General features: G+C 37.9%; 1 protein-coding gene across 4 annotated transcripts in view; it reads left to right on the top strand.

The window, feature by feature from the left end:
* tfap2d (transcription factor AP-2 delta (activating enhancer binding protein 2 delta)) overlaps positions 1-13,569 on the top strand; it is a 53,695-nt gene extending 40,126 nt beyond the window's left edge. For 2 of the 4 annotated variants that reach the window (XM_056763694.1, XM_056763693.1), the window contains 7 exons: positions 4,352-4,849; positions 6,783-6,843; positions 9,140-9,305; positions 10,609-10,727; positions 11,363-11,504; positions 12,510-12,623; positions 12,741-13,569. In XM_056763694.1, coding sequence (XP_056619672.1) covers positions 4,385-4,849; positions 6,783-6,843; positions 9,140-9,305; positions 10,609-10,727; positions 11,363-11,504; positions 12,510-12,623; positions 12,741-12,957 — 1,284 coding nt within the window. In that variant the 5' untranslated portion in view covers positions 4,352-4,384 and the 3' untranslated portion in view covers positions 12,958-13,569. Of the gene's footprint in view, positions 1-1,521; positions 1,612-3,544; positions 3,714-4,351; positions 4,850-6,782; positions 6,844-9,139; positions 9,306-10,608; positions 10,728-11,362; positions 11,505-12,509; positions 12,624-12,740 lie in introns of those variants that run through there. The other 2 variants (XM_056763695.1, XM_056763692.1) reach the window with 2 other exon arrangements.
* Positions 13,570-15,266: the final 1,697 nt, after the last annotated feature.

Genomic DNA, 15,266 nt, shown 5'->3' with positions numbered 1-15,266 from the left:
TTAGTGTGTAACGGGCCTTTGACTCGGAAATAACGAACAAATGAGACGGAAAGAAATGATGACAGAAGTTAAACTCTCTGCCATAACGCATATGCTCGTTTTTTTTTTAAATATTTAATTTGATAAAAAAATCTTTTTTTCCGTGAGATAAACAGAATTTGACCCATATGATCAACATATTTGCACAACTCTATATAATTTTTGCTAGGACGAGAGAACAACTTTTTGTTATGATGTGTTGCCTGTGTGTGTTTGCGTAAGTGTGCGTCTGCGCGTTTAAACCCTGCCGTTATTTTGGCAGATTGCTCATTTCGTTAACGTTCATTTTTGTGTGCATCTGGCACGTGTCTGGGTTGAAATTAATTTTTAAGATTCAGTTCTGTTCACTCAAGGAAAAATAACATTAATTGAGTGATTAGTCTTGTATTTTGCCATTTTTAGACATTGATAGATAGATATATTTATACATATTAATTAGGTATTTATTGCAATATGATTCCATTGTATAAAACTGTGATGTGAAATAAACATTATTGGTATATATTTGTCAAAACTGTATCAAATGAATCACAAAAAGTGATCAGTTCTGCCGAACCTTTAAACTACAAATAAAATTAATTTATATATTTTTAATAATTAATTTAGCGCAGATCATTAAATACACCACGGGCTGAAACTGACGCTGCGCCCCTCCCCCTATACATCCATTAGCATATAAAACTCTGCGTGCGCGCTAAATGTAGGTCACATCGATGAGGACTGAGCATACTTTGTCATTATAATGATCTGGTAAACACCTTATTCCGTGTTTTGCAGACTGGAGAGCCGTTAATAAACGGACGCCGAGACCATATTGAGCTCTCCAATACTTCATTAACAGTTTTCATTGGGTGGCTCGTCAATAGACAAACGCAATCTAGCATAATGACTTCGATAAAGTGCACGAAGTGTTCATGAAACTGTTGATTTGCATCATCATAGTTTCTGTAATAACTTCAGTGATTTATGAAGATGTTACATCATCACTAGTGGCATTAACTTGCACTGATATAACATTTGGGATGATTGACATTATTATTTTATACGACCAATGACTGTTTTGTATTTAAAGTGGGTAAACAAATATAATCTTCACACATTATTTTCTACAGCCTCATTTAGAAATTGACTTTAAAACTATCTGAACAAATGAATGCGCACGTCACACAGAGTGCGTTCAAATCGTAATGGACGTTTTTCATAATCTTTAATCTTTGATGGGTTGACTCAAGATGATCTTGGAACTTTTCGTGAGATCTTGTCCGTTTTTCCAGAGTCCCCATAAATTGGCTTTAATCTTAATCCCTGCGGTTATTATGGTGGCTACAATTCTGAGTTGCTGACAGCTGCCATTCAGTTTGCGACGCTTTTAATCCAACGTTAAATCAATTACAGCCAGCTCTGGGCCAAACTGTACCAGGACAGACACCTCCTCTAAAGTTTCATATTGCATCTGTTATTTTTATTTTTCGTTTTCTATAGATTGCTGTCGGATTTATGCTGCAGAACCATCTCGAGGACTATCCAGACCGAACAGATGGACTCGATCCGTGACCAGTACAGCGTGCATATGTGCGTCCGCTGCTGTGCGCGTTAAACCCCATTAAGACCCGTCTACAGTGCAACTGGTGCCTCGCTCAATCCCGCGAGCTCTCGCAGACTACACAAACGCAAACTAATCCCTCACGTGAGAGGACGGGCACTCTCGCGCTCACATCGTGTAATTTACAGCCTGCCTGGAGGCCTTATATTATAAACCGTGTTATATCACAAGAGCCTCCCGTATTATTTTCACATGTAGAGCATTAAATGTCTACTTTCAGCTCATTGTAATCCGAACTCATTACTCGGCATTCAATTAACTAGTCGTTATTGGGAATTACACATATATTTGTCAGATTTAATGTGACAGTATTTCATTTTTTTTTGCCTTAGGAATGTGTAGCCTGCCAGCTCAAGGTGTCTATAAAACATATTAGCCGCTTCAGGTCGCCCATCAAACGAAACTAAAACGAGGCTTCCCTTATCTCACGTTGTTTTCCGAGTGAAACATTTATGAAGCGAAATACGTCAGTATATGTGTATGTTTGCGAGTGGATCCTCCCTTCTCGAGACTCACCGGGTGCTCGAGGCGTCTCCGTCCGCCCTCTCATGCACGAGGGCGCGAGCCCGCGATGATTGCAGTAATTTGGGTTAAATAAGGGTAGCATACGCTTTAAAACACTTAAAAACTGCCAAACCTCTCGCATACTCAAAACCAGACTCGAGCATTTTGCTGCTGGGGAGGGAGGAGGCATTCAGAAACACTGACTGGCAGTGTTTTAACACACACACACACACACACACACATGCACAACTGCACAAAATCGTCCTCTTTAACTGCTTGTTCAACTTCATTATCTGATTTATTTGACTCGAAAAATAAATGGTCCGTTCAGATGGAAATCCTTTCGTTTTTGGTTACCATATACCAGGCTGTGAGTGAGATAGGTGTCCGTATTCCATGCACCTGTGAGGCTTATAAAGCGTAAATTTGACCGACAGGCTGTTTTGAGCAATGACCCCCCCCCCCGCGTGCTTCACTCATTCTTAACACTTCACATTCTTAAAAGAAACAGCAATACTGTCAATCTGCAGATACTTAACTGGTGGGATTACTGTTAAAAACAGAAACTATTAATATACAGTCAACGAGGTGGATTGCTTGGTAATAGATTTAACTGATTCAGAAAAGACCACACAGCCAGGATAGGGTCAAAAGATTTACCAAACTATATTCAAAATTGGACAAAAAAATAAAATCTTATTTTAACATTATACAACAGGCGAATAGTTATATTTTTATATTCAAAAGAATTAAAACGTCTTAAAAGAATGTGTACTTTATTTTTTGGCAGAGTTTTGTTTCAGCAGCATTCTGTATGAAAATATTCGATTCAATTAAAATATTTCCCTCTTGATTTTTTGACTAATGAAAAGTTGCGTGAAATGTTCATTTAGACGTGGTATTTAAACAGTATTTATAATCGTTATTATTATTATTATTTTCTTTCATACCGTTTCTAATTCAATCAAATAAAACTGGTCATATTACAAGCAAATCGAATAATGCTATAGAATGTTTAATCGTGCAGTAAAAATTACGACGACACAATAAATCGAGTCAAACTTACGTGTTGTTGGAAAAATATCCAAAAAGCAGGAAAATGGTAAAGCCGCGAGGAAAACGGAGACAAATAAAACTGGCCGTGCTAAGAAACCCAAACGACCTTAAAGAAATGTCCACAAAAATCATCAAAAATGTTGAAAGCGCACTTGGTTCCTTATTAGGCGAAGATACAATATTTATTCCGTGTCTCCAGGGATGAGGCTGCTCTCTCTATTGTCCTCCCTTTCCTCAATGCTGATGCTTAATTTTCAAAACTTCTATATTACCAAGGGACCTACGACATCAGCCGGAGAAATACCCAGCAAGTACAAAATCCGAGCCAGGGAGCGCTTTGTGCAGAGGGGAGGCATTTCAGCCGCTTTTACCGACTGCGCAAGGCGACACATTTCATTTTCACGCGCTATTTTGGGGATTTTTCTTTCATTCGTCAGGCAGCGCGAGGATACCGGGTTATTGGATCGCGAGAATGTCAGCCACATTTCCGGGACTGGTGCACGATGCGGAGGTATTTTAAATTAATTTATTACCCGACATAAAACACATTTTTAAATTGAATTTAGCGTTGCATCTCATTGAGGAGAATTACTATCGTTTGGAGCAGCAGAATTATTGTCACTTGTTACCGCATTGGCTGAGATAAATATAACGCGTTGGTTGTTCAGTCTGTTCAGTTTTGTTGAAAATATCTTTTAGTGTTTGGGTTTGTGGCACACCGAGTCTCCATCGTCATTTCTTTAGTTTTATCCATATAATATATTTACAGTTAGCCTTAACCTCGTGTCTCGTGCTCACCTGCAGCCAAACGGGCGTTCAGTGTGGGGACAAAAAGCTTTTATTAGGTTTTGCACAGATGCATTAAGAATATAGTTAAATAACACGCTCAATGGCAAATGATAGACAAGTGAGGGAGGAAAAAACGCGGTGAGCTCGTGTAGCAGTTTGCAGTGTGTTTCACGCACTCCCTCCCAGGCACGGAGAGATGACATCGCCGTCAGGTACTTTTCTGAAAGACACTTTGAGCTGCTGTGTGTGTTTGTGTGTTTGGGGAAGGCTCGAGTTTCCGCCGCGTGAGAAATGCGCGCGGATCGCTGCGAGCGCGTGTAAATGACATCCCTCATATTTTCCTCTTTTTTCCCCGCACAGATACGTCACGACGGATCAAACAGCTACCGTTTGATGCAACTCGGATGCTTGGAATCTGTGGCCAACTCGTCTGTCGCTTACTCGTCGTCGTCTCCGCTCACGTACCCAGCTACCGGAACCGATTTTGCCTCAACCTATTTTCCCACGAACCACCAGTACACGCCCCTGCACCACCAGTCTTTCCACTACGAGTTCCAGCACAGCCACCCGGCCGTGAACCCGGACGCGTACTCGTTAAACTCTCTCCATCACTCGCAGCAGTATTACCAACAGCTCCATCACGGCGAACCGGCGGACTTCATCAACCTTCATAACGCGCGGGCGCTCAAGTCCTCCTGTCTGGACGAGCAGCGACGGGAACTGGGCTGCCTGGACGCGTACCGCAGGCATGACCTGTCAATCATGAGCCACGGCTCTCAGTACGGCATGCACCCTGAGCAAAGACTGCTGCCCGGGGCGGGTCTGGGGCTGCCGCCACCGGGGGCCGATGACCTACAGGTACACATCACCACCGTACAAGCACAAACACGCACACTTGACGTGCAGCTCGACACCTTTGGTGATGTAGGATAGCCACTTACACTGTGTGAACGGGAAAAACCATGGCCTGAGGGTTTAAACAAATTAAGAGATTGAAACGAAAAACTAGTGGCTAAATACACGCTGGCCTGCACAGAGCTTTCCACAACGCAAAAACAATTTATTCCGTATTTAAAATAAAATAAAATAACGAACTATATTTGTAAACGTTGGCAGGCAGCACATCCAAGTTCATTTCACTGGCAGATTTTACATTTTTAATATAGTGAATATTGAGAAGTTTGTATTCGTGTGCGCGTATGTCGGGCCTCACGGCTGTAAAGCTGCTGTTTCTTTTTCCTCCGTTAAAAGGCGGATTAACGGCTTGAAAAGTGCGAACAAAAGGCAAATCCTCCGCAGTAGAGCACCGTAGTTTATCCAATTTAGGACTTAATGTCAATCAACTGGTTATTTATGCACAGACATCTGATACAGCTCAAGTTTAACTGGTGAGTCAAAATATGTTAAGATGAAAATAATGATATTTATACATTCCTTTCATAAAATGCGGCGCGGGGCCACTCCAGTCCACAACAAAAGATTAACGTATAAAATAAAATATATTTTAAAACATATGTAGCTGTTTTGTTAAATGTTGGAATTTTAGTTTTCATTGCACAAAAATAAATGAAAAAATAATTATTTAAAATTAAATAAATATTATAATAAACAATACAATCTTAAAACCATGTACACAAATAAGATATATTTAAATAGCCTATACAAAAGTATAAGGCCTATATATAAATACAAATATAATTTAGTTAACAAACTAATATAAACCAAATAATATCATTTGTTGCATAATTAATTTTGGCTTGTTCATGTTAACATTGGCTGGGTCTATTACATTTATTAGATCGAAGCATCAACGTGCATTCAATATTAATAACAGCTTTTCGTTTAAATTATTTTTTGTATACTGAATGCAATATAGGTTTTCTGAAAACACCACAATTTTTAACACTAATCTTCTATCACTTATGCAATTTTGCAAAACATGTGTATACATTTTTTTTAAATAGTAAGAATAACTATTGAAATAAATAGACAGCCACTAGAAGTGTATATGTAAAGATTTTGTTTATACTTTAAATCGTCGACGTGTTGGTATTGCTGTCGCGTGCAGGAACAGTCTGCACACGCATACAAAAAGAAGGCTCACAGGAGAACAGACACAAAAACACAGAAAGAAACACAAACGTGCCGTGAAAAGGTTTTGGACCTTTCTTTGGTGCTGAATGAAACCGTGGGCTCCGCGAACAGATGCGGGCAGTCTCGTGCGCACAGGCGCATCTTTGAGCCGCTAAACAGATTTGGCACGCGTGACAATGGAAGCTGCCGCACCTTTAACACACGCACGCGTAATTTATGCCTGATCCGACGGGTTTGTATATTGATTTTATAATCACTTTAACTGCGGGGAAAAAGAAAAATAGAGCTGGAGTTTGTTAAAAGGTTACAAGAGCGCGCCAGTATGGTGCCCATGTGGATGTGAGCGTGTGTGAGTGCATCACGGTCTTTGTGTGTGTATGTGAATGTGTGTGCTTTTTGTGAGTGATTCTGGCCTCCAGACTGGTCGTGGCTTGTGAGACGGATTAACTCTTTTCTTTTGATACAATTCGGTGTTCCTTCGGCTGATGACATCACTGATAAACGAGAGTAAAATAATAATCTGTTGGTTTGACATCATAATGTAACAGGTCCCTTTAACTCCGGACTTTATTCGTTTACATCAGGGCACGTGGTCTATGTTTAAGGAGTCACAGATGACTAGTCAAAGAAAATTCTGATCAATATGTATGCCATTGGTTGATTATTGATAATAAAGTTCATGTGTATGTGTCTGTAGGGATCTGTAGACGCGCAGTGCGGGCTTGTGTTAAATGGCCAAGGCGGAGTGATACGGCGAGGTAAGACACACGCACCCACACATATACACAATCACATACAAAAAGAGATACACAAATTCAATGTATTTAGTAAGTTTCTTTTATTTCATTTTTCTATTTTTAGTGACTCCATGTCTGTCAAAACTATCTAGACTATTTCACAAGTGATTGCAGTAAATATAGCTATTTTATTTTTACAGTAATTTATGAAAGTATTAAAACTGTATGTTTTAGAAGAACATATTGCATACATTATAACTGAATTTCGAAAGACAAGATAAATGGTATTTAGTTGCCGATTCAAAATATTTTTATTTATTTATCTGAATTATTATTAAAAATAGTAAAAATTCAGAAAGATTAGTGAAATTGTTATTCTCTAAATTATGTAGTTATTCTCATTAAGTTCAGTTAGCCTATCAAAAACAACTGTGTGTAAACCAACATGCCTAAAATGTATTTAGTTTTATTTTATTAGAGAAAGAAGAAATAAACATTGTGGCATCATCTTTGCAATAAATACAAAGTAGCTTGGAAAAATTGAAATTTTCATGTTTAAATATTTTGTATTATTTAAACACAAATGAAAGGTACAACAGCGCTTGATCTGTACAATAATTATATTTTAAAAACGCAAACAACTTTAGATTTACTAACTCAATTTTATTTTTTATATTATTTCTTGGTGTTGCTTTTGAGAGAACATTAAAATGGAGTAAAATCATCTGTCTTGTTCATCATTATGTCCAAGGTGAATTGCCACACAGGTATATCTGAATTAGCCATTCGGAGAAAGAAATATGAATGAACTTAAAGCAAAATTAAACTACTCCATATTTTGCTTTAGTTTAAACTTTTAACCCTAACAAAACACACACATTTCCGAAGGTCATTCTTTACTGAGAGAGCTCTCATAGCAATTTATGTATTCAGTCTCTCGCTGTATTTTGTAAAATCACTCGCTTTATGAGAATAAATCGAACGGGCGAACGTTTCTTATATTTTCTTAATATCAGTCGCATCTTTGTCTCTTCAAAGCAGACGCGGATCGACGCGCATGTGAAGTTCGCCATAAAGCGCACGGCATCTCGGGCGCTTAATTTTTAATAAACTCTGTCTAGGTGTTGGGCTCGCCATCACTTCCAGTTAATGGTGTGCAGGATTTAGCCGCGAGCTCCGCCGCTCGAACCATCACAACCAATAATCATTGCGTTACCTCGCGCTCCGGTATCGATAGCTTCTCGCGCCTCGGGCGCACGCTTTGATATGTTAATGCCGCGCGGCTCCGAATTCAGTGGAGATCATATTAATGTTGTTCACACTGACTGCAGCTTTGGCTTCGTTGAATATTCAGATAACCTTTTTCAAAAGAAATCACTCAAGGAACGGGAATCCTACTTAGAAAAGTCGTCTGCGTTTTAATCATGATTATCCCTCTCTTAGCTATGAGGAATTTGATCAAGCAAACACCGACACACACACGCAGTTTGCAGACTCACTGTAATATCTCAAAATGCATCTCTCTCTCTTCTTGTCTGTGTGCGCGCACGCTTGCGCGTGGTTTTTTTTTCGTCGGGGTGATGCGCACGAGGCGCGCTCCGTAAACACACACCACCCCTGCAGTTGAAATAGACACAGAAAATGACATTTGGCCTATGTCTTTTTTCCTTTAATTTTCGTGGCAAACTCGCAAAAAGCGCTTGATTCGCTTTGTGATCGCTCGCGCGCCGCCTCGGGCTACTCTCCCTCGCGCTTAAATACCCGCTATCGCCTCTGGGCCCGGCGCGCGCGACCAGACTACCGGCAATAGCTCTTTTTCAATTGCCCTTGGCAACATAAAATACAAACTACTTTGAATCAAAACATTTTGGGTGGAATTAATGTGAAGTGAACTTGCGTGCTAGCAGAGATCTTGGGTTTGTCAGAGCGCTTTAGGGTGACTGATGAGGAGCAGGTTAGAGGCCCACTAGCCAGACAACTCCAACAGGAACACACACACACACACACACACACGCAGTCACACACACACGCAGTCACACACAGAGCAACCTGTTCATTCCAACACAAAACATACTTTATAGATCTCTAATACCTTGACGGATCCAGCCTATGATCCATAATAATAAATTAACTCATTCAGGGACATCTGCAAATATGGAACAACTGGTAAACAAAATGTAATTTCTGTGTTTTTTATCAATGTTCTTCAATTTGTGGAGCTTGCAACCCAAGGCTTCTCACTTGCATCCACACGGAAAAGGCAAACTGCCTTCGGTCATATCCAATCGTTTGACGTGTTATTTGTTGTGGTCTACAGGTGGCACGTGTGTAGTCAATCCTACAGACTTGTTCTGCTCTGTACCAGGAAGACTTTCTCTACTCAGTTCTACCTCAAAGTACAAAGTGACCATCGCTGAAGTCAAACGGCGCCTCTCTCCTCCCGAGTGTCTCAATGCCTCACTGTTGGGCGGGATTTTAAGAAGGTGAGAGATGCTTTGAACCCACCTGAATGTACTGGAGCGCACATAGACGAAGATTGAACATTTGAAACATTTGCACTAATGCTAAGACATGAATCGCTCTATAGAAATGCTCAACACATTGCGTTTAGGACTATGAAACATGATGTCTGCTGGCCCACATTTACCTGCAGTCAGGCGGGTAGATATTTTTCTGCATCTGCATTTTCAGGCAGTCATAGCTGCTTCAGGTTTTAAAACGATAAAACCATCAATTTCTTTTCGAAATAAAAAGGCATAGAAAAATAAAATGACGAGAAATGTAAATGGAACCGATACTTGTTAAAGAATCAGTAGCCTTTCAGTGTAGTTCAGTGGTGAAACCAGACGCAAGACCACAGAAAGAGGAATAAGAGATGGAACATGGAGTCCTGGACACTTAATCCAGAGATGACGAAGAGAATGTGGCTGGATGTGTGAGAGAGAGAGAAAGGAATGAGAACAGTGGAGCTCAAGTTTCATTATTGATGAGGGACACAGACTGGAGAGCAGAAATGAGGCCAGCGACGAGAACACAAACACACACACACACACAGGTTTGTATTGCTATACTAGAGGGGATATTCCATAGACTTACATTGATTTTATATCAGGCTTATGATATATTCTAACCCCTAAGCCTACCCAACACCTAAACCAAATAATCACACAAACATGTGCTAGACACTAGATTTAAAGAAAAACATTATTTGACCAAATCTTGAGCCATTTTATTTCCTGAAGACCAGCTTAATGTGCTCAGAAGTTGGTTGTGATGATTGCAGAGAAACAGAAAGTGATACAGTACATAGAGGTTTGGTTCAAGAATGTTCAATCAATATAAAGAGAAAGTGTGATGCTGATTGTTAAATATTTGATTACCCTTTACACACACACTTGGTTTTGGAAAACCATGTGCTGCATGTGAGACAAAAGCTCTGTGTATGAGTTCACGGTGTGCACATTCAGTGATGAAAATATTTCAATAACAAGAAACATAACCAATTGTTTCATAGCAAAAGGAAATTTTCCAGGCTAATAGTATTTTTTCTGATAAATACCATCATTAAAATTAATAATGTAGCTCATCTGGAGTTCCCCGGTGATCATTATGAAATGTTGGTGGAATATTCAAATATTGAGGTTTAATAATAAATGTAAAATGTACACTTTCCCAAAAGGCTTTGTTTTGTAGGCGTGAAGGATGTGCGACGCAGGGAAGGTCTTCATGTGAGATGTGACTTATGACGCGTGTTGTTAATAGTCTTTCTGCATCCGTTTTGTTCAGAGCCAAGTCGAAGAACGGTGGCCGATGCCTCAGGGAGAAACTGGACAGACTGGGGCTCAATCTCCCAGCAGGCCGCAGGAAAGCAGCGAACGTCACACTGTTGACCTCTTTAGTGGAAGGTACACAACCGTTTGAGTTTCATTGTTGAATTCTATTTTTTTTTTTCGTTTGTAAAGACTCTTGTATATAAAAGATATCAATGTTGAGACGGAAGGGTTCATACAGCATTTTATCACAGTGATTCATCTGACAAAAGACTGAATCATTCTTGATCTTACATTAGTCAAACCGCAAAGTGCACACGGAGGACGACTTTGTAGCAGGTTAACTTTATGACATATAATTAAACGTACAAAATGCTGTTTTATTATTAAACAAATGGTGCAATATTCAATTTAGTCTCTTTTATGTAGTATCACAATGTTTTGTACGACCTGTTGAATGCATTTTCATAATTCAACAGGTCTTTTGCTTTTATGTGTAAGAAAGTAGAACAGAAAATCAAAATGTTCATGCATCCGATGAAGTTATATAAATATTTTAAAGGGAAGAGAGATAAACATGTGCTCTTTAAAGAGACAGTTAGTCCTTATGTTAGAGTTTGAGAATTATGCGTGTATTTCTGAATAAGAACTGGACTGGGTCAGACTGATGCAACTTCTGTATATTTTGATTCAGCTGTATTAAGAGAATTAACCGATTCCTTTGCCTAATTCATCAACTCTTTTCTTTTCTCCTGTGTGTCTGTGTGTAGGGGAAGCGCTGCACTTGGCTCGAGACTTTGGTTACACCTGCGAGACTGAGTTCCCAACGAAAGCTGTGGGAGAACATCTTGCCCGGCAGCACACGGAGCCAAAGGAGCAGAACGCACGCAAGAAGATGGTGCTGGCCACCAAGTAAGAACTAAAAACTACACTTGAGTCCATCAATATCAAGTTACACATGACAAAGATCCAGATATGAATTTCGTCTGTGTACAAATAAACTTTCATAAGTTCTACTTACTTAAATATTTTAAGTTCCTGCATTTTTTTTACTTTTGAGTTAAGTATAATGTTTTTTTAGTAACTTGAAGTTTTGACTAAAACTCAAATAAAGATTTGCTCCTTGTTCAATTTACTTAATTTAAACACGTTAATTCAACACATTTGGTCAAGAAGGATTTCCAATTCCCAGTTACGTCAGACTGCATTATTAGAGTAAATTAGAAAAACAAAGATTATTTTATATGTGTTTAGTTAAGTTAAAGACTTGTTAGTGTTTAATGTTCACTTCTCTTAGATATTTAGAACAGTTTGACATATTATTCAGTTTTGTGGTTACCACTGTTTAGAAGAGTGGTGCACGTGCTAAGTCTCTGTGAAGCTACGTTATAACATGTGTTATTTTATCAGTGAGCAGTAACTGTGCTAATGCCCCAGTTCTGAGATCAGTCTCTTATTGCTCATTTTGGATTACATAAATCAAGGTGTTTGATGTATGCATATTAAGACTAAAAATTATGTTAAATAAAGAAACTTGAAGAATTTAGTTTAGTTAACTTTAACATGTAATTTAGGTGTAGTTATTTGTTTGAATACTGTCTACTTAATATCATAAAAGGATGATTTAAATACTTAAATCGCACTTGCTAAGATTTGGTAAGAACTTTAACTTTACGGTAATCAAAATTTGAAAGTTCTGCTTACTTAAACCAAGAACCTGTAAAACTCAAAATGTTTGGGTATTGCCAACTTATCCGACTAAGAATTACATGTGTGACAAATGAACACTGAGATTTCATTCATGTTTCCATTATGTATTAATAATGAGGAATGCTGCTCTGGCCAAGACAAAACCCAGCCTCTGCGCTTCAGATTTGTCCTTGTTACTGAGTTGTGTATGGTTGTGTGTCTCCACAGACAGATCTGTAAGGAATTTCAGGATTTATTAAGTCAAGATCGATCTCCACTCGGTTCCTCTAGACCAACACCAATTCTGGACCTGGACATTCAGAGACATCTAACACACTTCAGGTAGAAACACACCAGCCTGACCTAAATAGAGTCTGAATCTATTTTACGCGACTCCTTAAAAGTGTGGTAGAAAAACGATAATGAATTCTGTTCCTTTTTGTGTGTTATCTATTTCAGTTTGATCACGCATGGGTTCGGTACGCCAGCGATTTGCGCCGCTCTCAGCACCTTTCAAACCATTCTCAGTGAAATGCTCAATTACCTGGAGAAACACTCGGCCAATAAGAGCACAGGAACACCTGACGCCAACCAGATCAACTCGAATTCTGATAAAACGCTTCGCAAAACCTCAGAAGCACCGACTAAAGACGGTAAAATAGAGAAAACTGAATGACTCTGGAGTTCTCACTTCCTGGTCGGAGCTCTGATGGGCGGGACTTGTTCAGGGTGCGGCTTTGATGGGCGGAGTCAAAGGGTTTTCATTTCATATTTCTTTATTTATACAACTGACCTCAACTTTCCTGTAAGAATACTTTAATTTTGTGTAGAAATGCATCTCATTATTCTCACTACCTGATATTTACCCGAACTCATCCTTTTTTTATAAGTTATTAAAATGGTTATTTTGCTTATGGTTTGTCTGTATGTAATTAGTTGAAAGAATAATTTTAAAGATGTTATATCTTTTATTAAAAGGTTCACATTCCATTTCAGCTAAGACCTCATTTGAGGTCTGTTTGGAACTGTAAATTATTACAGGCAACTTTCCACGTTGCCGTTACTTACTGTATATTGTGCATGTTAAACTTTGTACACCATCTGAAACGGACATTTCAGCGGCCACTGTTGTTCCGGAACACGAATTCTTGACTGCATTTGTAAAGAAGTTATATATAAATATATAAATTCAATCTTTTCTTGTAGGCTTTGAACTACATATATGAAATAACCCTACATGCAAACTACTGGTGTTCAATAAAGCATATTGCTCAAAGTCTTATATTAATTCATCTGATCAGCTCGAGTTTGTTTTTGTTTGTGTGTTGAGTAGGAGTCACATTGTGTGTTCATTTGCAATGATTTAACCAAAGTTTAAACAATTCAATTATAATCTAAACTTCATAACATGCTACAGAAATTGTCATTTTTTACCCTCTTAAATAAGCATCTTTAACAACATGATCTGAAAACTTTCAATCAGTCTGGTTTTACACATCTGTCAACTACATTCTTCTCTATTATCTCATATTCTATTAACTCATTATTTAAATGTATTTCTGAATCCGATTTCAAAAGATCTACCTTAATGCAGATTCGTTTTTTGTGTTTGAAAGTTTAACCAATAACTTTCCATCAAATTTTGAGAAAATAATAAAGAGGGTGTATGCTAGGTTTCCTTTGTATTTGATCGAATATAACAATATAGTCGCATAAAAACTCAATTTGATTCTTAGGCCTTAATCCAATTGTCTGACTGATGTTGAATATGATTGAAATAATTGAGGGTTCTTGTTTATTCTTCACGTTGAATAAATAAGAATCCAAAGCCCACGGATCATTGACAGCAGAGAAAGAGCAACATGATGTTGCAGCAAAGCTCGGCCGAGTCAATAACCGACTGACAGATCGATGCGAAGCTTTCCACGAGATAAAAGCGATTCAGATTCATAAGACATTTACATTTGATCAGATGCGGCTGTCTGATCTCAGTACGGCGGACATTTAAATATTCAAACTTAACCAACACAGCCAAAATATCTAAAACCCAAACAATTTTTACGCACAGGCCTAATTGGTGCATTTATTGATCACGGGTGTGAATTTATCAGTCTGAACAGTTTTCAAATGTGTGTGAAGTTCAATACGTGAAGTCCCTTAATCCCTTAATGGATGAACATTGACTCGACCTATTAACGCGGTGAACAATAAAATAGTCAAGACAGAGAAATGCAAATTGAAAGTCTTCATCGATAGTTCTGCACACAAGCTCACAAACACACTATTCAGACCTGATATTATTATTTGTGTGTGTGTGTGTGTGTTTAGGCTATTCTGGTGTTCTTATGTCTTAAATGTAGTATTGCGTTTGCGCTTTTGCATTTGTTTTGTGTAATACAATTGTTTGAACATAAGCATACTTTTTAAACGTTTAAAATTATAATGAACCAACCCTTTAAAATGATAACAGTAAACAAGATAGCCTAATTTAAAAGTACCTTAAATGTTTCATCGTATGCAAAGATGTTTACAAACATGTAAGGTATAGTCAAAACTGTGCAGCATATTTTTCCAAATATTCATTTATAGAAGCCGTGAATTGTGATTTTCACCTTTGAGATACCTCCATAATCCTAAGGGCTATGCATACATTGGATTTATTTTGCAATTTTGTTTACTTTCTATATGTATAATTTTGTTTACTTTCTATTTGTATAATTTTGTTTACTTTCTATATGTATAATTTTGTTTACTTTCTATTTGTATAATTTTGTTTACTTTCTATATGTATTATTTTGTCTACTTTCTATATGTATAATTTTGTTTACTTTCTATATGTATAATTTTGTTTACTTTGTATATGTATAATTTTGTTTACTTTCTATATGTATAATTTTGTTTACTTTCTATATGTATAATTTTGTTTACTTTCTATATGTATAATTTTGTTTACTATCTATTTGTATAATTTTGTTTACTTTCTAT

Source organism: Triplophysa dalaica, chromosome 13 (genome assembly GCF_015846415.1).
Source record: "Triplophysa dalaica isolate WHDGS20190420 chromosome 13, ASM1584641v1, whole genome shotgun sequence".
In the NCBI taxonomy this organism is placed as follows: domain Eukaryota; kingdom Metazoa; phylum Chordata; class Actinopteri; order Cypriniformes; family Nemacheilidae; genus Triplophysa; species Triplophysa dalaica.
This window is presented reverse-complemented; position numbering and strand designations above follow the sequence as displayed.